The sequence below is a fragment of the Leptodactylus fuscus genome, chromosome 5 (genome assembly GCF_031893055.1).
Source record: "Leptodactylus fuscus isolate aLepFus1 chromosome 5, aLepFus1.hap2, whole genome shotgun sequence".
NCBI lineage: Eukaryota > Metazoa > Chordata > Amphibia > Anura > Leptodactylidae > Leptodactylus > Leptodactylus fuscus.
Genome location: NC_134269.1, coordinates 19141633 through 19166747, shown reverse-complemented (window position 1 = coordinate 19166747; position 25115 = coordinate 19141633). Strand labels below are relative to the sequence as shown.

General features: G+C 49.4%; 2 protein-coding genes across 3 annotated transcripts; both read left to right on the top strand.

The window, feature by feature from the left end:
• Positions 1-742: 742 nt before the first annotated feature.
• Positions 743-8371, top strand: ECSIT (ECSIT signaling integrator). Of its 2 annotated transcripts, none has more exons than XM_075272543.1 (8): positions 743-839; positions 3836-3932; positions 4054-4426; positions 5095-5318; positions 5800-5857; positions 6284-6429; positions 6513-6612; positions 7130-8371. In XM_075272543.1, exons 2-8 carry the CDS (start codon positions 3846-3848, stop codon positions 7384-7386), a joined length of 1245 nt encoding a protein of 414 aa, XP_075128644.1. In that variant the 5' UTR covers positions 743-839; positions 3836-3845; the 3' UTR covers positions 7387-8371. The 2 variants fall into 2 exon arrangements, with proteins under 2 accessions (XP_075128644.1, XP_075128645.1); XM_075272544.1 differs by having other exon boundaries at positions 758-848.
• Positions 8372-10772: 2401 nt separating this feature from the next.
• Positions 10773-20709, top strand: ZNF653 (zinc finger protein 653). Its single transcript, XM_075272553.1, has 9 exons — positions 10773-11078; positions 12745-12788; positions 14071-14268; positions 14443-14877; positions 15075-15255; positions 16930-17038; positions 17462-17576; positions 17655-17754; positions 18825-20709. Exons 1-9 carry the CDS (start codon positions 10801-10803, stop codon positions 19000-19002), a joined length of 1638 nt encoding a protein of 545 aa, XP_075128654.1. The 5' UTR covers positions 10773-10800; the 3' UTR covers positions 19003-20709.
• The last annotated feature ends 4406 nt before the right edge of the window (positions 20710-25115 follow it).

Here is a 25115-nt window from a genome sequence, read left to right as displayed (position 1 = left end):
GCAGCTTCCCGCCGATACAAGAACCAGAGTTGTAACATCATAAACGGAGGCAAAATGGGCATTCAGGGTTGTGGAAAAGTTGGGTGACCAACGTCCGCTGATAGTATCTCTCTGCTTAAGAAAAAATCATAACCCAATAGAGTATACAAAGAGATATCGCTATATACCAGGGCAGTATGTACTTCAGGAGTGTGGGAAAGCTGGGTGACACTCAATATGGCCGCCTTCAAATTTCCTGCAGGGGTTGCATGGCTTTCTCGGATTCCTGACAGGTAAGACTATGCAGCAATATGAAGGCTAGGACTAGATGATAGTCAGGGTTACAGAAAAGCTGGGTGACCACCAATATGGCTGCCATGAAAGCGGTTGTCACTCAGCTTTCCCAGATTCTATGATCAGCCATGTACTAATATCCATACCTACTGAAGACAGTAACCATTCAGGAGTGCGGAGAAGTTGGTTAGAGTTGGTATGAATGCCATATTGGTTGTCACCCAACTTTCCCAAGAGCAAATAACCGAACAAACAGCTACCAAGTATTTTCACGAACCTCACAGGAGAAGACACCTGATATAACGAGTTTTCTCGTTTTTAAGGTAAAACCAACCATTATATTAGAATAAAGAGAATATTATATTACTCGGCGGCCATTTTATTGGAGTCCAGGATATGTCGTAATCTATAGAGCGGAGGAGCCGGCAAAATGGCGCCTGCAGGGAGGAAATAGAACGGAGCGGCAGGTTTACCTCTAGTGACAGGAGATCGCCGCAGGCTCACGACTTTATCCTCCAAGATGGCGGCGCCCATAGAAGTAAAGTGACACTGAGGCTCCTGGGCAGGTATTCGGGGTGAGTGTGGATGAGGAGATGGCGCCCCCTTTGTGTGTGTGGTGACATGTGATAGGACGGACAGCGGGGCAGGTGATTGTTGTCTGGACATGTGAGGATGTCCTGAGCTTCAGACCGGCAGTCAGGCTAATGTCACAGATGGGGAAGAGGGACTGAAGCCTCCAGTACAGGATCAGCGGGCTACAGCGCCCCCTAGTTCAAGATCAGCGGGCTACAGCACCCCCATCTAGTCACAGCGCCCCCAGTCACCTGGCTACAGCGCTCCCATCTGGTCACAGCGCCCCCTAGTACAGGATCACCTGGCTACAGCGCCCCCCCATCTAGTCACAGCGCCCCCAGTACAGGATCAGCGGGCTACAGCGCCCCCAGTACAGGATCAGCGGGCTACAGCGTCCCCATCTAGTCACAGCGCCCCCTAGTACAGGATCAGCGGGCTACAGCGCCCCCCCCCCCATCTAGTCACAGCACCCCCTAGTACAGGATCACCCGGCTACAGCGCCCCCCATCTAGTCACAGCGCCCCCTAGTACAGGATCAGTGGGCTACAGCGCCCCCTAGTACAGGATCAGCGGGCTACAGCGTCCCCCATCTAGTCACAGCACCCCCAGTACAGGATCACTGGGCTACAGCGCCCCCCATCTAGTCACAGCGCCCCCTAGTACAGGATCAGCGGGCTACAGCGCCCCCTAGTACAGGATCAGCGGGCTACAGCGCCCCCTAGTACAGGATCAGCGGGCTACAGCGCCCCCTAGTACAGGATCAGCGGGCTACAGCGCCCCCCATCTAGTCACAGCACCCCCAGTACAGGATCACTGGGCTACAGCGCCCCCCATCTAGTCACAGCGCCCCCTAGTACAGGATCAGCGGGCTACAGCGCCCCCCATCTAGTCACAGCGCCCCCTAGTACAGGATCAGCGGGCTACAGCGCCCCCCATCTAGTCACAGCACCCCCTAGTACAGGATCAGCGGGCTACAGCGCCCCCCATCTAGTCACAGCACCCCCTAGTACAGGATCAGCGGGCTACAGCGCCCCCTAGTACAGGATCAGCGGGCTACAGCGCCCCCCATCTAGTCACAGCACCCCCTAGTACAGGATCAGCGGGCTACAGCGCCCCCCATCTAGTCACAGCACCCCCTAGTATAGGATCAGCGGCTACAGCGCCCCCCATCTAGTCACAGCGCCCCCATCTAGTCACAGCGCCCCCAGTACAGGATCACCGGGCTACAGCGCCCCCATCTAGTCACAGCGCCCCCTAGTACAGGATCACCGGATTACAGCGCCCCCATCTAGTCACAGCGCCCCCAGTACAGGATCACCGGGCTACAGCGCCCCCATCTAGTCACAGCGCCCCCAGTACAGGATCACCGGGCTACAGCACCCCCATCTAGTCACAGCGCCCCCAGTACAGGATCACCGGGCTACAGCGCCCCCAGTACAGGATCACCTGGCTACAGCGCCCCCAGTACAGGATCACCGGGCTACAGCGCCCCCCATCTAGTCACAGCACCCCCAGTACAGGATCACTGGGCTACAGCGCCCCCATCTAGTCACAGCGCCCCCAGTACAGGATCAGCGGGCTACAGCGCCCCCAGTACAGGATCACCTGGCTACAGCGCCCCCCCCCCCATCTAGTCACAGCGCCCCCAGTACAGGATCACCGGGCTACAGCGCCCCCCATCTAGTCACAGCGCCCCCATCTAGTCACAGCGCCCCTAGTACAGAATCACCGGGCTACAGCGCCCCCAGTACAGGATCACCGGGCTACAGCGCCCCCCATCTAGTCACAGCGCCCCCCATCTAGTCACAGCGCCCCCTAGTACAGGATCAGCGGGCTACAGCGCCCCCCATCTAGTCACAGCACCCCCTAGTACAGGATCAGCGGGCTACAGCGCCCCCCATCTAGTCACAGCGCCCCCAGTACAGGATCACCGGGCTACAGCGCCCCCATCTAGTCACAGCACCCCCAGTACAGGATCACCGGGCTACAGCGCCCCCATCTAGTCACAGCGCCCCCTAGTACAGGATCAGCGGGCTACAGCGCCCCCATCTAGTCACAGCGCCCCCTAGTACAGGATCACCGGGCTACAGCGCCCCCATCTAGTCACAGCGCCCCCAGTACAGGATCACCGGGCTACAGCGCCCCCATCTAGTCACAGCGCCCCCAGTACAGGATCAGCGGGCTACAGCGCCCCCAGTACAGGATCACCTGGCTACAGCGCCCCCCCCCCCCCATCTAGTCACAGCGCCCCCAGTACAGGATCACCGGGCTACAGCGCCCCCCATCTAGTCACAGTGCCCCCAGTACAGGACTGTCAGGCCCCAGTATGATATTTAGTGACTGTCTCCTGTACTGTATCATTTACCTGCTGTACCCTCAGTAGTCTACCAGCTATAGCGCCCCCTGTATATCATCTGCTGTACTTCTGCTCAGCCACATTGCCCCCATAACTGTACATGTACAATACTCCTGTATGACGGCCGTCCCCAGCCAGTAACCCCATAAGAGGAGTAACGCTTCACCATTTGCCTGACTTGCAGTCAGTTCAGTGACACCTTGTTGGGTCTCCTTGGCTTATGGGCCTGTGGAAGCTGCTACCTGACTACTGATGCCAGTGCTGATGGGCCCCCTCAGGCTCCCGGGCCCCGGGGTGACTGCGCTCCCACAAGTTACACCCAGGCTGTTACAATGGTGTCCAATCTAAGTAATCCTCTGTGTGCTAAGCGTGATCTGTGCCAGTCTCCTGTGCTGATGGTTTGTTCCGTTTTACCTGCAGTGCTACATTGGATCAGCCTCCAGTCTGGTCTGTAAAGCTTACAGTGGATACAATTGTAACAAATCTTCTGCTGTGAGAAGTATTATTAGGCCACAGCTCCTTACCCTCTGGGTGTCAACAGAAATGTTCCTATTCACTGACAGCAAGCAAAGATCTTATCCATTACCCACAATCCTGTGCTGTATTTAACCCATTATTTGCTGTCGCTGATAGATCGCTGACAATGAAGAGCCTGCGCCTGCTGATGGCGGCCCGCAGGGTGTGCGCGGAGCTCGGACAGATGCCGGCACTGCAGACACATGCAGTAAAGGTGAGTGTGAATACGCACTCTGATGTCAGAGGTTCAGGTTGTTGCTGTTTCCCATCCTTTGTCACTCCGCCATGCTTTACACTGCAGCAGCTCTAACACCTCTTTTCCCATTCTATTGCAGTCACAGTGGCTCCGGACAGTCCACAGCTCATCGTCACCTGGCCCTTCAGTGACTACCACATCATCCAAAACTGTAGCCCCCTTTGAAGATGCGTTTGCCAAGGACCAGAGGGACAAAGCCTCGTTCGTGCAGGTGCTCGACTTGTTCTGTGGCCGAGACGTTCGGAGGAGAGGACACGTGGAGCTGATCGAGGCGGCGCTCAGGTGGATGCCTCAGTTTGGCGTGGAGAAGGACATAGAGGTTTACAACAAACTGCTGGACGTCTTCCCCAAAGAGGTGTTTGTGCCCCGAAACTTCATCCAGACCATGTTCCTCCACTTCCCCCGGCAGCAGGAGTGCGCGGTCAGAGTCCTGGACCAGATGGAGTACTACGGTATATATGTAATACTTCATGGCAGTACAGGGGTGGGGTATGGGGTCTGCTCCTCCCACCACAGGGTGACACAGACAGGAGGGAGGAGCTATGTGACATGGAGCCTGCCCTCTTATCAGAGGGTGACACAGACAAGAGGGAGGAGCTATGTGACATGGAGCCTGCCCTCTTACCAGAGGGTGACACAGACAAGAGGGAGGAGTTATGTGACATGGAGTCTGCTCTCTTACCAGAGAGTGACACAGACAAGAGGGAGGAGCTATGTGACATGTAGTCTGCTCCATCCACCACAAGGTTATACAGACAAGAGGGAGGAGCTATGTGACATGTAGTGGATGGAGCAGACTCCATGTCACAAGGTTATACAGACGAGGGAGGAGCTATGTGACATGGAGCCTGCCCTCTTACCCAGAGGGTGACACAGACAAGAGGGAGGAGCTATGTGACATGGAGCCTGCCCTCTTACCAGAGGGTGACAGACAGGAGGGAGGAGCCATAGAACATGGAGCCTGCCCTCTTACCAGAGGGTGACACAGACAAGAGGGAGGAGCTATGTGACATGTGGTGGATGGAACAGACTCCATGTCACAAGGTTATCCAGACAAGAGGGAGGAGCTATTCCACAATCCAGACCTTACCAGCAGACTAACCGGTTTTCCTCCCCCCAGGTGTCACCCCTAACAAGCACACCTACTTCCTCTTGGCACAAACATTTGGGAAGCACAGCCACCCTGTGAAGAAGTACCAGCGCATGATGTATTGGTTCCCTCGCTTTAAGTATGCCAACCCGTACCCTGTGCCCGCTGACCTGGAAGCCGATCCTGTTGCCCTGTCAAAAGTTTGCCTGGATCGAATAGCTGCAGACCGAGATGCCAAAGTGACAGTGTACCAGGTACCATCTGCAGGGCCTTTATGTCACAGGCCCTATCACTTATGTGAAACTGGTTTAGTTATGACCAGTTGAACTTAAAGGCCCAAAGCCTGAGGCTGCACTACTGAGAGATTCTGATTATTGGTTATTGCAGTGTCCACACAGAACAGAAGCTGACCTAGTCGGTGATCTGAATCAATACAAGGTCTCCCGACAACATAAGATAAGATAATCCTTTAGTAGTCCCACAATGGGGAAACATGGTGTCACCAGACTCTCAGTAGTGCAGCCTCAGGCTTGGGGCCTGTAAGTTGAAGTGATCATATCTTGGCCTAGAAGGAAGATATTAAAAAGCCGTTTTCTCATTTTTAACGATCCTTTAAGGAACTTTTAAGACAAGACATGAAGACCCTTTTAGCTAGGCTGCCTCCTGTGTGATCAGGTGGTCAGACGTAAACTATAGTCACATATGTAAAGGCTGATGTGTGTGTTTTCTATACAGCTGCCGGCCTCAGAGGTGCGTGAGGATGGGACGGTCCAGGAGCACTCACATCTTGTGGGTAAGTACCGCTGCCTGGGTCCTGGGTGTGAAACCCTGACTGTGACCCGTCCTAGTAAGTCCTGGAAAACACCCTCCGTTCCTACAGACTGATCCCACTAGGTGGAGATGAGGGGCGTCCTGTGCTGCCGCTTATCTCGTATAGCTCTCATCCAGTCTGCCATAGTGTCAGTGGATCGGGATGAAATTTGCAGGATTGGCCAACAGAGATTAATTCGATCATACTAGTAAAGCAATGTGCTGCCCCCCGGTGGCAGGACAAACTACTACACAGTATAGGGCTGATTTATCATGAAAAATGGTGGAAAAACCATGAAAAAAGTTGCACAAAATATTGTGACTTCTTAGGTTTTGCACCTTGCATGACACATTCGTTAAAAGGGGGGTGGTCTTGATAAATGATCCGCTGTGTCTGTCTTCCCCCCAGGTATCCAGTCTCCAGATCAGATGTCTCTCCTGGCTGAACATGATCCCAGTTACCCCGTCATAGTTGAAGGTCCGTTCCCGCTCTGGCTGAAGAAGACCTGTGTCCACTACTACGTCCTCCGAGCAGAGCCTGGCGCTTCCAAGAAGGTGGGTACCCAGTGCCAGGTGTAGGGTCGGCCATGTCTGGTCACTGATAAGAGGGTGGTAACTGATGACTATTCATTGCTCAGGTGGAAATCGGCGCCGAGAGGTGTTTCTATTACCCCCTGCAATTGGATCTGGACCTGGAAAGGGATCTCGGGGATGATTTAAGCTTTGATGTGGATGACGGTAAGAATGATAGAGATGTGCCTGATAACAGAGAACCATAGAGTACATTCAACTGCATAGGTTTGGATGTATCACTCTCGGCTGGATGTAGACATTTTCAGCTCGGCCATCTTGTCTGAGCTTCTCCTCTGCACTGTTAACAGCATTTAGTGACGTGCTTTACAGCATAGTCATGGCTGTCTTCTAGACATGCTCTGTGCAGGGAGGGGGAGGAGATTAGCTGTGACGTCATATGTTGTCAGTATTGGATGCAATGATGGGCCAGTGGTGTTATCTATAGAGTAAATGAAATGGCTGCTGCAAAGAAAACCACTAAAGAATTGGTGTCAGTCTATAATTAGGCTTGGTGGTCATAGTAAAAATTTTAGGATTTAGTATTTTAAAGATACAGATAGTAACATAGAAAGTGTTATTATTTTTTTAAATAAAAATAAATACTTCACATATAAATGTGTATTTTGGGACACATTCCCTTTAAATATTGAGCTGCCATCTTGTATCTTTCTCCTGTTTGCAGTGGAGGAAGGGCCGGTCTACGCGATGTGCATGGCAGGTTCTGGAGATGAGAGGACACTGGGCAGATGGATTCACTGCCTTCAAGAAAGCAACCCTATCCTTGGTCAGCTGCCGGTCCTTTTCCGACTGACCTCAGGCCCGCAGGAGTTGACCCTTCCGACGCAAGACGAGACTGAATCACCCAAGGAAGGAGAAGCAAGACAGTCATCAACGGAGGAGGAAGAGGAGACTAGACAGAGTCGAAGGATGGAACAGTAGTGGAAAACCCAGAGGGACATATGCAGGTCCAGCCAGGAGCCATTACAGGAATGGTCACGATACAGACCCACAGGGACAATGACATTTAAAGGGCAACTGTTCCCAGGTCCGATTCTTCTGTATTAGGAGTTATTAGACTGCTTAATACCAGAAAGCAATGAAATCCACTGAACAACCTCAAAACATGCTGAATAAGGGGCTAGAAAATACCATGATATATGCCCAAAAATACCATTATATGTGCCCTGTGAGCCTTCAGCCATTCAGGAGAGCCCACAAAGATCACATGACATTGTGCTGACCCCTAAGTAACAGGAAATGCCTTGTGTCCTGTGTGTGATGGCAGCCATTGCTCCCCCTATACTATGGCCCTGTGTTCTGGGCTTGTAAAAGCTAAACGGTAACCCCCATGGAGTGTAAAATGTAACCGTGCTGTTTGTCACACAGCTTTCCCAGGAACAGATAGCTAAGAAATCGCTGAAAAGTATCAAGAAGGTCCCTGTCACATAACATAACACTACTGAAACATGCAATATCTAATATCGCATAGGTATGCCATTCAGGGGTGTGATAAAGCTGGGTGACAATCTGTTCAACTTGTAATGGCAGATGAACACAAATAGGGGCTGTCACCCAGATTTCAGACCTCTTGAAGAGTGCATTCGAGGTATCACCAGATAGATCTGCCATTCAGGGCTGCAGAAAAGCTGGGTAACAACCCTGCGGAAGCTGTAAAGGAAGCCATGTTGGTTGATACCCAGCTTTTCCACAATGTTCTCATGAACAGGACGACTGAAGGACTTGATACTGATAGGCAATTTCTTTTAAGAGGCATATCTTTAAATGGTTAACTAATCACTACCAGGAATACAGCGCCGTCCTCCCGTTACGATGGTTACTGCTCATACGGGGAATATATAAATTTATTTGTTAATTGATCAATGCACACCGGTCCGTCAGATTCAATAAATGTCAATGGATACCATGTGTAGTGATGTGTGTATAGCAGCCTGTATCCTCACAGCCGCCATCTGAATGCTATTCCTCCTGACTCCACCATGTACATGCACACTTGGCTAGGCCAAGATATTCTCAAAGAAATTCCTCTATAAGCCACCAATAAACAGCACATAGGGGGCCTATGCTAGGAGTAAAGGGGCATTTTAGTTGCTTTGTTACCTCCTACCACAGGGTAGTTTCCTGATTTGGGGTCCTAATTAGAGATGAGCGAACACTGTTCAGATCAGCCGATCCGAACAGCACGCTCCCATAGAAATGAATGGAAGCAGCCGGCACGCGGGGGGTTAAGCGGCCGGCCGCCGGCAAAGTCTGCGTGTCAGGTGCTTCCATTCATTTCTATGGGAGCGTGCTGTTCGGAACGGCTGATCCGAACAGTGTTCGCTCATCTCTAGTCCTGATCAATCATGAAAATGGGGGCAGCTTGTATCCCCAAACGAATAGCGTGACTGGTCACAAACGTGTTCCTGGTCTATTCATGTCTATGGGAACTGCCTCACATATATACAGATTCCTAGAGCTGTTGTGACACTACAAATCCCAGCAAAGATGGTCCCTGGAAAAGAGGTGGATGAAAAAAAAAAACAGCAGACCCTTCTTTGCTGGATATTACATAATGGGGGACTAAGTTTAATCCTTATTATGGGGCGCGCTCTCTTCTGTGTAAGATCAATCAGTGGCCGAAGTAAAGGACGTGGGATGTCACTCGCAGATGTCGCCTGTAATGTCCCGGGTTCTTTCCTTAGGCTGGTGATTGACCTCAGAGGTCACATGTGGTGGGGACTTCTGCTAAAACAAGACCCTGGAGCGGCAGGACCACGGTGGGAGACGCCGGAGTACCAGGGACAGGTACAAGCCTCCATCGGGCAGATATCGGGCATGGGTATGTACGGTTAGATGCAAATGATTGTCGTATACTGTCACGAATCTGTAGTCTCTAAAACACTATGCTTGTATTGCATCCTCATATGATCTCACGCGTATCTTCCCATACACATACCTCCCAACTTTCACAATGTGCGGTGTGGCAAATTTAGCTCCACCCACTTCTATGTTGACTCCGCTCATTCTCATCCATTTTTCTTTGTGCCCCCACACAGTATAATGCTCCTACAGTCACAAGCCGGAGAACTCATGGGCATGGCGGTGAAGCAACAGAGGTCTGTGGACGGCTCCTGCTTCATCACTGTATTCAACTCATCTGCGTCCTCTGGACACAAATAAGTTGAAACCGGGATATACCTTCCGTTGACCGGGATAGCGGGACAGGGCCCGGAATCCAGGACTGTCTTGGGACGGTTGGGAGGTCTGCATACACCTGTATGGGCGAGCACCGCAAATATGGACAGAAATAAGAGCTGCGCACTATTCTTCAGATGGTTTCTGTGGCCTGGACACATCTCTAAAACAACGTGTACGGGGCCATAGAGCTGACTGGGCCTGTATACTGTCCGAAATTATTGTTAATATATGGAAAATATCTACAATAATGTGCAAGGGATCGAAACTTTACAGGGGTTGTCCAGGATAACTCGTCTTTGGCCACGAGAGCAGGGAAGGTGAAAAACAAAACAAAAACCCATATTTACCTGCCCCCGGGGTCTCTTACTGCGATCCTGCTGCTCCCGGGGCCTTGTTTTGGCAAAGATCCTCGCCGTATGTGACCGCTGCAGCCTAAGGAAAGGACTAGAGATGAGCGAGTACTGTAGGGATCAGCCGATCCGAACAGCACGCTCCATAGAAATGAATGGATGCACCTGGTACTTCCGCTTTGATGGCGGCCGGCCACTTAACCCCCCGCGTGCCGGCTACGTCCATTCATTTCTATGCGAGCGTGCTGTTCAGATCGGCTGATCCAAACAGTACTCGCTCATCTCTAGAAAGGACACAAGATGGCCGCAGGTGATGTGGGCGACTGACATCCCGCTTCCTTTATTTAGGCCATTGATTGGCCTCAGCGGTCACGTGCGGCGAGGACTTTCGCCAAAACAAGACCTGGGAAGAGCAGGACTGGCCCGTGGTGGGAGCCCCTGGGGGCAGGAGGGCGATCCTGGACAATCCCTTTAACATAAAGATTTATTTGTACAACATTCACTACGGCGTGACAAAAAACGCACAAAAACGGTGAAAAAAGTGATTTTCGACTGTGTAGTTAAAGACGTGTCATGTAGATGGGCCCTTCGGCCATGTTTGTGGTCTTAGTGTATACGCCATACCCACAAGAGGGTATACAGTGAGGTATATGTGTATATAGGCGTCCCTAGACACTGTATATAGCAGACACTGGTATATACTATAGACCCCTCCTCCTCCAATCTCATCGCTGTGTATAATGCGCACCGTTGTGAATATCAATAAAGTTTGTCGAGCCTGCGCGGTGACGTAAGCAGGAGTAAGATGGCGGCCCCGGTGATTGAGACTCCCGGTTCGGAGGAAGAAGACGATGACGACTACGGGAAGAAGGTGCGGGGGAGGCCGAGGCTGAATGATACCGACCGGGTGAGGCGGCGGCTGGAGTCCCGGAAGAAGTACGACTGCCGGAGGGTGTACCTGGGAGAGGCGCACGGAGCCTGGGTGCTGAGGAGGGACAGAGGCGGCGGGGACAGCGGCGGAGAGGCCTGGAGTGATGCCCGGCTGGCTGCCCATCTGCTCGCCCTAGAGAACGGGGGCCAAGGGTGAGACGGCACGGCGGAGGCGGGAAGAACTACAACTCCCAGCATGCCCTCGCCGAGCCAGAGCGCCTGGGAATGCTGGGAGTTGTAGTTCCACCACAGCCTGCTCTACACACTGTCCTGTATACACAATGGCGTTATGTAACTGCTTCTCTGTATCCATCATGTAGTCCTAATAGTCACATTACTGGACATAGGGGGCGCTGCAGAGGCAGAGGGTGTACACCAACCAGCCATAACATTAAAACCACTGACAGGTGCAGTATCTGGTGAGGATGGGGTGGGAGAGATCAGGGAGTAAGGGACCGGTCAGGTGATGTCAGGATTTCCAAAATGGTAGGTCTTGGGGTATTGTTATGTAGTCACTGACTAGTCAGAGTGCCCATGCTGCCCCCTGTCTGCTGCCAAGAGCGCCTGCAATGGGTACCAGAGTGTGAAGAAGTGGGACAGGGGGCCTGGTCTGGATCACGTCTTATATCATGGGAGCCGTCGTCACTTACCTGCGGAAAAGATGGCAGCGGGGGGCGCTATGGGAAGAAGATTGCAGGTGCTGGAGCATCTGGGCAATGTCCTGCTGAGAAACCTCGAGTCCTGGCATCAGGTAGGTGTTATTGTGACATGTACCATCTACCTGAACAGGGTGCCCATGTACCATCTACCTAGCCGGGTGCCCTTTCATGGTAGCGGTGCCCTTTAAAGGGGTTGTCCAAGCAAAAATGCTCCAGATTCCCAGATCTTAATCTGTGGGATCATCCAATCCATAGAGGCGACAGGACGTATAGGATCATCTGCTGAGGTCTGATGGAGTCCGCGGTACAAAGAGGACATGCACAGTGTTACAGGTTAATGTTATGGCTGATTGGTGTATGCCTTAAAGGGACGGTGTCATCCCCAAAGACCCGCTGTGTAGACCAAGATTTGATTTTTCATATTTCATGCCACTCTATTAAAAAGTACCATAAATATTTACTCTGACCACTAAGCCTAATAAAAGATTGACACTTGCCAATTTTCAAAGGGTTTTCATTTGCAGCAGTTACTTTCTTTGCATCACAGACACGGTTACAATAGAAGATAACACTTTTATATTACTGTATATAATGTATTTCCAGTGCTGGAACACACCAGTAACCCATTATTACATCCACTGCTGATAATAGAAGATGTCACGGCTTATCTACTCCTTCTCCCTGCACAGAGGGGATACAAAAAACTCCCATAGAGCTGAATATTTTGGCTCATGACTGTTCTGTGATGCATATCTATCACTAAGGGGGTCGGTAATGAATTTACCTGTCCAGGTTATTGCAGATGATGGACCTGCAGGTTCATCTCAAGTCACAACTCCGGGGTCATGTGATCTGACGTGGCATACAGCCTCTGGGGTCGCTCCTCCACTGATCTCACAGGACGTCCTCTGACGTCTGCTATATTATATACCACTAGATACCTGACCAAGCGCTGTATTCACACTAGAAATCCAATAATTCGCTCCCCCAGCCAAGTAAATGAGAGCAGAGATGGCCTTCCTCATGATCAAGTACAGAAAATAAGTAAAAATCTGCAATTAGAGAATAAAAAACTTGAGAAAAAAGTCAGAACATGTAAAATAGTCCAGAACTATAATAATAAACTAGAAGTGACTTACACTGTGTTCCTCTCATTGCAGGAGGTCAGAGGGCGATGTCCAGGTGAACCCGCCGCACCGTACAAGTACGTGATACTGCTCACATGATTACATCTGTAGTGGTCAGGTTATCTGAGCTTAGTATTTATAGGGGTGGGCTTGTTAGCAGCCCCTCTACCACTGTCACCTGGTAGAAATGGCCCTAGGGGTATTTTGGTCAGGCTGTATCCGCCTCAAAATCCTGACCATAAAGACGGCTCCCATTGAAATCAATGGGAGCTGGTCAGTTCTTTTTTACAGGAGCCGTTTGTTCCGGCTCCTGGAAAAAAGAACGGACATGCTCATTCTTCAGGCTGAGTGGCCTCACGAATCCCCCTGCAGACACTCCCTCCTCCCGACTAGGCCCAGTCGTTTGGGCCTAATCCGGAGCGGAGTGCATGACTGGAGGCCGGTGCACTGCACCAACTTTCAGTCGCGGCTACCTGTATTTTGGATCGGGCCGCCTCAGGTTCCGGATCAAAAACCCCCGTGTGAATACAGCCTAAGGGCTCGTTCACATCAGCGTTCGGGTCTCCGTAGTTCAGGTTTCCGTTTCCTGCCTAAAACAGAGGCAGGAGACAGAAACCTGCAGGACTCTTTCTCACCCTTTCATTTGAATGGGTGAGAGAGATGTCCAGCCGTGAGCGGCGGTGAGCGTTTTAGGCTCTCCGCCGCGAAACCGGGTTTTATAATCCGGACACAGAGTCGAACATGCAGTACTCTGTGTCCGGATAAAAAAATCCGGTATCGCGGCGGAGAGCCTAAAACGCTCACCTCCGCTCACGGCCGGACCCGGTCTGAGCTTTCCGACTTCTGGCATGCAGAAGACAGAAAGCTCAGAACGGACAGGAGAACGCAGGTGTGAACCTAGCGTCAGGGGTAATTTTTAGCACTGGGAGGAGAAGCTTCATCACACTGGGGGAGTCACTGCAAGGGGCTGCACATAAAGGGTAAGTTCACATGGGGGGTTTGGACTGGATTTTGACGCAGAATCCGGCTCCAAAAAACACATCCCATTTCAATGGGAGCCGTTCACATCTTTTTTCTACTAGCGGTTTTATGCTGATTGCGGAAAAAAGAAGTGCGCGTCCCTTTCGTGCTGTGGACTCCTCGGCAGAAACCGCTGCAGTGTCCACAACGCGACGCTCCCTCCTAGGTCCATTCATTTGGGCCTAATCCGGAGCGGAATGCTGTGACTTGATGCAGTGCACTGATATTTAGTCGTGGCTAGCCGTTTTTTGGCCTCCGTGAATCCGGTCCTAAAACCCCGTGTGAACTCAGCCAAAGGGGAGCGACCTCCAGATCTCTTTACATTTACATGTTTTGCAGGACAGAAGCGTGGTGTGAACAGTCTACTCAACTTGGTGACCTGGTATAATGACCACAAGAGCCATTGTCCTCACGAGCCGGCCCTCTCTGAGCTGGACACCAGCCACCTCCTCTATACCACAGCAGTGTGGCAGTGCCAGGCCGGGCACCACTTCTTTCAAGACCTTCGATGCCCTTTGAAGACACTAAATCATAAAGGTAGGTGATCCATGTTGTATGTATGTCACCCCCTAGTGGTGCTATGTTCAGATCTCTACTCACATTCTTATGGAGCACAGCTGCAGTGTAAAGAATGGAGGACTGCTTTGTATCCGCTATGCTTGTCGCTAGATCCCATCAGTAATTTTTCCATCTCTGGATCTTTCCTGACAGCGTGTGATGATGAGGTAAGCTCTGATGATTCCCCCGCCAGACCTACACCCGTGATCCAGGTTTCGGACGTGTGTCATGACACAGATCAGCCGATCCACACCTTGTACTCGGAGAGCATGACAGATGGAGAAGAGCAGTGCACGGAGGAAACGGAGACGGTGGTGTGCGTCCCCATGGGGCCAGGAGCAGGAAATCTCTTTGAAGGAGTGTCCCAGGAAGCCCTGGGGCAGGTGGTAGCTGCTGCCAACTGCCCCTCGCAGGTCATTATCATTGCTGGGCCTGGATATGAGGCATTGGCCGCAGAAGGGATCCAGCTAGATGTAGAAGGCGGCAGCGGAGATGACGGCGCTTGTACAACACTGGAAGCCGTGTCTGAATTTACACAGATGGGACATGAGGAACAGGATGAAGACGAAAGTGATGGCGCCCTGACAGGTAACAGAGGGGGGAGGGGAAATGCCGCTCTTCTATAAAGGGCTTATCTGATTTCTCATATACATAGCCTATACTTAGGATAAGGCAAACAAAACTAGACCTGCAGGGGTCCGACAGGCAGGACCCCCATAGATCAGCACAAGGTGGTGGTCGTATACATAGGTGACTCAATGAATTTGTCTCTCTTTACTTCCTAGAGGAGAACACACTCTACACCCTACAAGATGATCAGTCAGAATTGGTGGAAGCCCATGGTGTCATAATAACTTCCCCAATGCACGAGTCCGCTTCTATGGAAGAACAGATTGGCCCAGTGATCCTGGCGAGCGGAAAGTACCAAGTGGAGCACGTGCAGCAAGTAGCCAAGGAGCCTGAAAAGTGAGTGTGATGTGGCCGAGACTGACTGCTGCTTAGGGCAGTGATTTTCAACCTTTTTTGAGCCGCGGCACACTTTTTACACTTAAAAAATCCCGGGGCACACCACCAACCAAAATGGCACAAAATGACACTAAAACAGTACATATTATACATATAGTTAATAATATAGATTCTAAATGGTTGATTCTTTGGTTGAAATAAACTGCAGCCAAATCTGCAACAAAAACGCCGCGTTTATGCAACGTGGGGCCTCAGCCTTACGCCTCCTGCATACAAGTGGCACGCATGTGGTTTTCACTGATATAAACATTAAAAATTAATTGACAGGGCCACAAATGCAGACAGATATAGGGTATATATAGGACAGATATAGGGTAGGTACAGGACAGATATAGGGTACGTACAGGACAGATATAGGACCTGCTCTATAATTTTCAGCTCTTCAATTTGGCCCAGATACACAGCCACAAAAAGAATGGCTGTATATATGGGTCCTTAGAAATGTATAGGTCTGTACTTTTATCCACAGTTGTGTATAAAAAGTCTGGTCATGTATATTACAGGTTACAACTCAATGTGCCTCATATTAATAGCAGTGAACCCCATCATGTCCCTCACATTAACCCCCTGTGTGCTTTACATAAGGGATACTGATATGTGAGACATATGGAGGTAATAATTAAGTAAATATCTTCATTATATAGTACCCCATATGTCACACGTTATTAACTCTTATGTGAGCCACACAGGGGTTAATATGAGGGACATGATGGGGTTAATTGCTATTAATGTGAGGCACATGGAGTTACTAAAACTAAAGTAATAACCCCAAATGCCTGACATTAATAAGAATAGTTACTAACCTGGTGTTGTTTTTGCTTTCACTTTGTTCCCCGGAGCTTCCTCTCCTCCTCTCCTATTCAGGGCTGCAGACGGCAGGAGCTCCTCCTCACGTGTAGCAGCAGGGCCCTTATCCTGTACAGTGAGAGGCTCATCTCTGATTGGTGGGCAGGGAGAGAAGGGGGCGTGTCCTACACCTCAGCTCTAGCAGAGCAGTGAAGGGACGCTCCGTCTACATTTACAAGTACACGAACGTCGGGGACTGGCTGCTGTGCCAGCAAAATAGGTCTCCCATGCCAATCTTGGCACGCGTTTGGGGAACTTTCCCCGCGGCACACTGGTTGAAAATCACTGGCTTAGGGAATAGGTTTACTGATAGGGGATAGGTCATCCATTAAACATCTGGGGGGGTATGACATCCAAAGTCCCTGTCCATCAGCCAAAGCCGGGAGTGGACTGAGCAGAATTTAGAAGTACTGTACACTCCTATACACTCCAAGTGGCTTTGGCTTGAAAAACCGCAGCAAAATCTGCAAATAAAAAAAAATCTGCATTTCCGTAACAGAGACTTTTGGAGAGCTGGGAAGAAGACGACACTCATATCAGGTGTCAGATCTATGTGCAGGCCACTGTCTGTAGTGTTAACTCCTTATGGACCTTTCTACGCCTGTAGTAATACGTTAGAAAGTAGGGGGCAGCAGTGAGGGAAAGGAGTCTGTCTTTAATAACTCTTCAGACCTTGGCTGTCTTCTTCTATTCTACTTCACCTGAATTATCAATCAGATTTTTCTTAAAGGTGCAGGTCCATAATTTCCTATTTTTGTGTTATTGCAGGAAGAGGAACCGTCGGGCTCGGGTGACTGACGCTGACGGGGTGCCAGAGATGTTCCACTGTCCGTATGAGGGGTGTCCTCAGGTCTATACTGCTCTGAACAGCTTCCAGGTACAGGCATTATTTTGCATCCCCCCCACCCCCACCGCAGTGTCCTGTTCACAATGAACTAAGGGCCCCTTCACACGGCATAAGCACGCCGCTCATTTAGACCTGTACACGCGAGCGCTTCAAAACACTTCCCATTCTTTTCAATGGGAGCGCGCATAAAGCCAGCTTTACGCGCGCTCCCATTGAAGTGAATGGGATGCGTTTTGAAGCGCTCGCATGTACAGGTCTAAATGAGCGGCGCGCTTATGCCGTGTGAAGGGGTCCTAAGAATCTCTGATTGCTGCTGCTTAACCCTTTGTATACAAAGTCATAGATCCCTCCCCTAGATCACACTACTGAGCAGTCAGTGGGCCTCATTCTCAGGGTGTGCAGTGTCCCCATTGTTACGGTGGCTAATGGCGATCCTTTTGCGTCTCTCCTTAGAACCATGTGAATTTAGTTCACAGAAAAGGTAGAACCAAAGTGTGTCCTGAGGCTGGCTGCGGGAAGAAGTTCTACCTGACCAATCACTTGCGCCGTCACATGATCATACATACAGGTATGTAAGGGGACCAAGTACAGAGATACGGGTTCAGGTAACACTCTCCATCTGACGTCTCTACTCCCCTGTCCACAGGCGTCCGAGAATTCATCTGTGAGACCTGCGGCAAATCATTCAAGAGGAAAAGTCACTTAGAAGTCCATAGGAGAACGCACACCGGCGAGACTCCTCTGCAGTAAGTCACCAGTCTGTCTCCCCTGGCGTAGATCAGGCATGGCGTCTTACTTGGGGCATTGTTTTTTTTTTGTTTTTTTTTTTTTTTTTTTTTAAATGTAGATTGTGAGCCCCACGTAGAGCTCACAATGTACATTTTTCCCTATCAGTATGTCTTTTTTTTGGAATATGGGATGGAAATCCATGCAAACACGGGAAGAACATACAAACTCCTTGCAGATGGTTTTCTGTCCTTGGCGGGATTTGAACACCAGGACTCCAGCGCTGCAAGGCTGCAGTGCTAACCACTGAGCCACCGTGTGGCCCCTACTTGGGGCATTGTTGCTGACTACTCAGCGGTACCAAGTAAGGATTTTCTGGGAGATTTATAGGGCACCAATATCCACTAGTGGGGTCTGAAATTTTGCCCCCATTCTGCTGATCAGTGGTCACACCACCAGCGTCCTGAGGTTTATTCCCTGTCCTGTGGGTAGCTAGTTGCTCGCGTGAGAAAACTTTAAATGTTTTACTGGTACCTGTACTTTAAAGGGTTTCTACCATTAAAATCAAATTTTTTGTCGGTCACACATAGGAATAGCCTTAAGAAAGTCTATTCTTCTCCTACCTTTAGATGTCTTCTCCATGCCGCCGTTCGGTAGAAATCCTAGTTTTAGTCGGTATGCAAATGAGTTATCTTGCAGCACTGGGGGCGGGTCCTAGCGCTCAAACTGCACTGGGGTGTCCCCAATGCTGCGAGAGAACTCTCCAGCGCCGCCTCTATCTTCTTCAGGAACATCCTCTTCCGGCGCAGGGGGTCAAACTTCTAGGCCTCGGGCAGAGCCGACTGCGCATGCCCGCGACCACAAGAAAAATGGCCGCTTACACAGTAAGTAAGCGGCCATTTTCTTGTGGGCATTCACAGTCGGCTCTGCCCGAGGCCTAGAAGTTTGACCCCCAACGCCAGAAGAAGACGCCTGAAGATGCCGATCTGACTTCTGAAATTCCTGATCATCCCTATCCGATTTTAGAGAATATTCACCTCAAAGAGGATGAGACTTCTACCAATCCTATGTCCTCTTTCTGTGCCCACAGGTGTGAGGTTTGCGGCTTCCAGTGCAGGCAGCGGGCATCTCTGAACTGGCACATGAAGAAGCATGGCTCCACCATCCAGTACAGCTTCTCCTGCGAAGAGTGCGGCAAACTCTTTGAGAAACGGGAGAGCGTTAAATTCCACAAGCTGAAGAGTCACCCGGAGGGGAGAGCCACGTGAGGGCCGGCCTCAGGGCCTTCTTACAAGTACTAGTGGATAGTGTGATGTCCAGAGTCTTAGATTACACCAGCCGAGCATGGCACCCGAGAGCCAGGACTCCTATATTTTCCAGGACCCAGCACAGTAGATCAGGGAGCGCCTCACACTCTCAGTATATACACACTAGTCAGAGCTCTGCTTTCTGCATCGGGGGCTACGATGGGCTCCTTTATCAAGGCGGGTACAGCATAAAAAATAATAATAAAAAAAGTTTGATAGTAGCTGCATAGCATTAGTAATATGTTATAGGTGCGCCCATTAGAGCTCTCTTACCCCCCAAATAATAATCCTTTAAAGGGGAAGCCATCTGCAAAACTCTTCCCCTCTAGCAGCCACTAGGGGTAGAACGTAGTATTACACAACAGGCGCAGAATCTAATTTTGCTTCAGGCCTATCTATTACTGATCCCATGTAAGGCATTACTAATCAATCCATGTAAGCATTGATTTAATACGAGCCACGTAGGGCCCTTTAAGAGTTTGTTTTTTGCAGTACCTTTCTTACTTTTCCATATCTGTAAACTTTAGGGCTCACAAACCTCGTTTCGGACGTAGAAATAGAAGTGCAGAGAGAGTTGTACATTTAAAGGGGTTGTCCATCATTAGAAAGACGTAGCCACTTTGTTCCTTAAAGGAGCTGTCCATGGACTATATTTCCGACGTATGGTTTCTGGGCTGCGTCTGACTTGGGTTGATGTGAGTCTATTCGTCTCCTCCCTTCTGTTCGTATGCCTTGTGCGTTGGCTATCTGGTCATACCTATAGCATGGGTAATACTAGTGAACACCGGAGAGGAGGTAGGGAAATCTTAGTCCACAGATCACCCCTTTAAACAGCGCCACACCTTTCACAGTTTGTGGGTGGTATTGCAGCACCATCTATTCTACACCAATGGAGTCAAGCTGTAATAACATATACAGTTCATGCACCCATGTTTTTCTTATGGTGTACAGCCGCATTAAAGAGGTTGTCCATCATAAGAATAAATGAGATTAAGTCCCCTAGAAGTGTATGGAGCATGGGCACCACTGCCCAATACACATGCGACACCTGTAGGCCTCTGTTTTGATTGATGGGGTGTCAGAAATAGCCCCCTATACCCTATGGGAATGGCACGGGTCATACACGTTCTTTCTGCTCACAGCCTCTATCCATGCACTGCTTTCTGTCCAGACCCTTCTGCCTATTGCAGCCTTTCCGAACCCATTGAGAGTGACTGTGTCCCGTAGGGGTCTCTTCCTGAGTGCATTCCTTATGTAAAAAAAACAAAAACATTTTTTTTTGTTTTTAAAGTTTGCATTAAAAAATTTCTGTTCTGAACTTTCCCTTAGACTTGCGCCTCGATTATCTTCCAAGTCCATTGTAGTACCTAGCTGAACATTAATGCGTCCCCATCCGTCACAGCATGTATCCTTGGCTTCAGTGCAGGAAGTGTTACCCGAGGGACGTTGCCCCGTGCTCACATCTGCGTCAGAGGCCCTGTCGCGGATTATATCCCACGCAGCGTTATGTCTTCTAAGTCCATCGGACCCCAGGATTAGTCACTTGGGTCGGTCAGACGCTGTTTGTGGCAGAAACCATGATGCAGATGTGAAGGGAGCCTTACTGTCGTTGCCTGTGTTCTGAGTGTGCGCTCACTGCTTTGTTTCTATTAAAAGATACTTTATTTATTGTATGTCATCTGTGTTTTCTAGCAAGGGGCTTGTAAATGGATGGGGGTAGTCACCTATGGCACCCCAGCCATGGTCAAACTTCATTTCCCATTCACTTGTGTGGGAGTCAGTATACATGATGGGAGTTGTGATATCTCTCACACCCGGGCTAGATGGTGGACCCTGCCAGTGACGTGCTGAACAGGGCCTGCATCCTCTGCTAGTGTAGTCTATAGGATTCACACCTGCCTGTGCACGGCATCATGGGACATGTAGTTCTAGGACAGTCTTCATCACTGCAATCAAAATGGTGGACAAAGCTGGAGTCTTCCAAGACGGAGATGGCATGGGTGGAAAATGAACGAGCACAGTTATATTGTAGGTAGGTTAAAGGAGTTCAGAATGTGAAGATAATGGATACTGATGATATTTCCACAATTTCGGTGATCAGTATCCTGTCAGTCTGGGTCCAACACCCAGACCCCACACTGATCAGCTTTGCATAGGAGCCGGGCTGATTGGTGCAGCGTGTGTCAGATCTCATCCAGTCTGATACTGATGACTTGTCCTGTAGGATAAGACATCACTATCAATTATTTTCAGATTCATGACAACCCCTTTAAAGGATTACAGACACTGATTTGGGGAATGTCTTCCTTTCTCTGTTTAAGACTAAGGCTACCCATGGCAAAGGAAGGATCAAAAACGCTGCAGTGGGAAAAAAAAAAGCAGGAATAAACAATAGTTTTTTTTCACTGCTTTCCTATCATCGCCTATAGGATCAGATTTTCCTTACCCATGGAGATCCATTTTTTCCATATGAGACCTCTTGTGCACCGAGCTGTTTATAGAAGGTACCCAAGGACACGGCTGGAGTTCAGAGCTTGGACATTTTGTCTTTTGAGGAACCGTTAGGTTGTCGTCTATTGTTGGAGTACAGGCTTTAATAGGTCAGTATACAGGGGATTGCCTATACAGATGCAACACATGCCCCTATATAGATATACAGTACCATCCCTTAACCACTTCCGGATCGCCCGTAGACTATATACGTCCGGGAAGTGGTTGCCTAGTGCTGCCAGGACGTACTTGTACGTCCACCAGAACACAGCAGCTGCACGGAGATCGTGTAGCTGCTTTCACTAGGAGCCGGCTGTAACTTCAGCCGGAGCTCCCAGAGAGAAGACAGGGCAGATTTATTACCTCCCCTGCCTTCTCGATCACTGTGTATACAGCGCTCAATGAGCGCTGTATACACGGCTATGGACGCAGCCATAATTCAGCTGCCCTCTGACCCGGCAGACACGTGATCCGCCGGGCTCAGTGTCCTGCCAGAGCTGCTGGGTCCTACAGGACTCAGATCAGCTCTGCATACTGTGTATAGCAGCGTGCAGGAGGCTGTATTCCTCCTGCAACTGAGGTTAAATGTAGCAGCCCCAGTTATAGGAGAAATCAGCCTCAAGTACAAAAAAAAAAGTGATCAGATGTCCCCAAAGGTCTCTTATCACCTTATGGGGACACAATCTGGAAAAAAAATAAAATAAGTTTTTAAAAAATGTAAATAAAATAATAATAATAAATAAATAATACGCTAATAAAACGCTGTTATTATAGGTTATAGCCCCGCCCCCACCGACACCATACAAAATAAAAATTATTAAAAGTTTTTCAGTGACACTGTGTTATTAAATTTAAAAAAAATTATAAATTGAAAACCAGACACAATTTCCCTCCTATTTTGTTTATATTTTCCTGGATATAAAAAAAATTAAAACACATTTGAAAATAAAAATAAAGCCCTATGTGTCCCCGAAAAAAGACGCAAAAATTAGTTGACTAAGACATACGAGAAAAATTTTACAGACCTCAAAACCGCACATACAAAATAAACCTAAAATGTGTCTGGTCCTGGAGCACAAATTGGCCCGGTACTGAAGTGGTTAAAGGTATATGTGTTTATCCATAGTAGACACAGCTCTGGAGGCGTACAAGTCAATAGACATCGATTGGTAGATAATTCCTAGGAAAATATTCTTGTTAGCTCGATAGAAAGTGAGCCCCTGCCCTGCAGCTCCTCCACAGGTGAAATAGAAGCATTACACAGCGAGTTGTCCTTGTAATACAAGAATCGGTCTGTCCTGAATAAGAGGCTCTTTGCAGTGGATCTTCACTATAATCTAGATAACCATAACACCAAAGCAATAAAGTCAACCAGATACGGAAGAGCTTTTCTGTTCGGTAGGATCCAGGCTTGTATTGTAGTGTTACACGTCAACCAGTGGAGGGCGCTGGGAGTCAACGAGAAAAGAGCGTCATGTCAGCATTCAATGATGACATACAAAGGGTCAGATAACAAAAGACAAAGGAAAGAAGGAGCCGTGCCTTTCTTCATCATCTCACTTGGTGACACTGACATGACCCCCTCCAGTCTACGTCAAGGACTCTTCCTGGATTTCACCTTTGCACTGCCGCTACGTAGGCGATTTTGGCATAGTATTGTGCCAGTACATGCTAACAAAAGTAGGCATGATCCAAAACCTTGATAGCATATCACATCAGTCTTGCGGTAGACATGTTGCCGCCTGTGGGTGTCTTCTCATTGTGGACTAGAGGGGATCACCCCAACAGATGTATTGTGTAGAGGATAGGACCCTAAAATGTATAAGTTATCTCATAGCGCCCCTGTGGACTGGAGAACATCCCAACAACAATGGATGCCAAGAATCAGATGACCCAAAAACATCAGTCAAGCCAACCATGGCGTTCCTTATAGTCTATAAGATGACAATGGATGCCAGTCTCTGGCTCGCAGAACCTGTAAGATGTCTCAGAATTGGGTCACCGTAGATCAACCTAAAAGGATCAGACTTGGAGGAGGTGGAGTTACACTGGAGCGAATGGACAATAGATTATTGGGAGCGCCATTGACTTTGCACAGGCGAACCAAGGGTCTATGGGTAACGCTTAACCCCTGGCAGGAGGTGTCGACTTTGGAAGTTTACTAGGGTTCGGTCTCCTAAGGATGGCATGTATTCATGGGTAGACAGGTGGCCAAATTCATCTCCCCGTAATAGATAACAGGAGACTGAGTCATGAGAGAGTCAGGGAAAATTATGAGGAACAGACAACATGAAATTCACCACAAGGTCCAACCACCGAGTGAGCTCCTACAGAGTTGTCCATGTCACTGTCCCAGAGATACGGCAGAGGTCCTTATGACCTAAGAACATAGTAGGTCGTCTCATCTCAGTAACATTGGCCTCGAGGCACCGACTATCCAGAAATATGGCGGGTCTACCCTCAATACAACAAGCAAGCTGTAGACAAGATGATCAAAAAACATGGTAGATTATTTCATCAGTGCATAAACAGCCATGTTGCCCCCATGGTGGGGATGATCTGAGAGCATAGAAGGCCTTCTAAACTGACTGACGCTGACATTGGGAGGGAAGGAAACCAAAAATCAAGTTGGGTCATTCCTTAAATCCGTGAAGTAATGTTGCGTCAATGTTCGGTACCGTATTCACCGACTCCCAGAATGTTCGGGACTCGAGAGGCTCCTGAAATAATCTCCTGCACAAACCTCGAGGGTAAGCCCCATTGTCATGGAGTATCCTACTTCAGAGGAGCCTTGGATTGTAGCGTTTGTATTTCTGGTGGCCATACACATATCATTGGGTCTTGTCCACCATATATAGGGGTGCGCTGATTCTCCCTACTGGTGGATGTTGGGAGGGGAGAAGGGTCTAATTTTGTCATGGCCAACCGTTTTGTTCTGAAGTTAGATAAGTGACCTCTAGATGTTGGCAACTTGATCCCTTCTCCCTATGAGAGCACATGCATACTCGGCCAAGCTGATTGTGTATATACATGGAGGAAGGTCGGGAAGAGTCATGCTGTCCTTAGACAAGGCTGCCTTTCCTGAGGTCACTTGGGTCCTTGTCCTCTGGCCTGTCTCTGTTTTCGAGGTGCGGTTTCCTTAGCACATCTGCCTCCTTCTTCTTGAGCGACGCTAAAGCCCATTACTAGTGGAGTGGCAGCTGCTCCACTCGAGGGTAAGCCCCATTGTCATGGAGTATCCTACTTCAGAGGAGCCTTGGATTGTAGTGTTTGTATTTCTTCCTTTTATTTTACCTGCTTACCCAAACAAGTCTACGGAAAGCTCACGAGCCGCGCCATTGTCTCCTCCTCGAGCAGATGCAACGTGCACCCCTGTCCCTCTGAGCTGACAATCCAACGTCAGGGACACAAGCAGATGGCAGCAGGCCGCGGCCAAATTAAAAACCTGCAGAGGTCAGTATGTCACATTAGGATCACTTAACCACTGATCCGGTATGGTCGCCTCCATGTGGCGATTGCAGAGGAGGACGTCGCTTATTTTACGTTAACCCTTGATGGCGTTGACAATTTTTCCACAAGCTAAT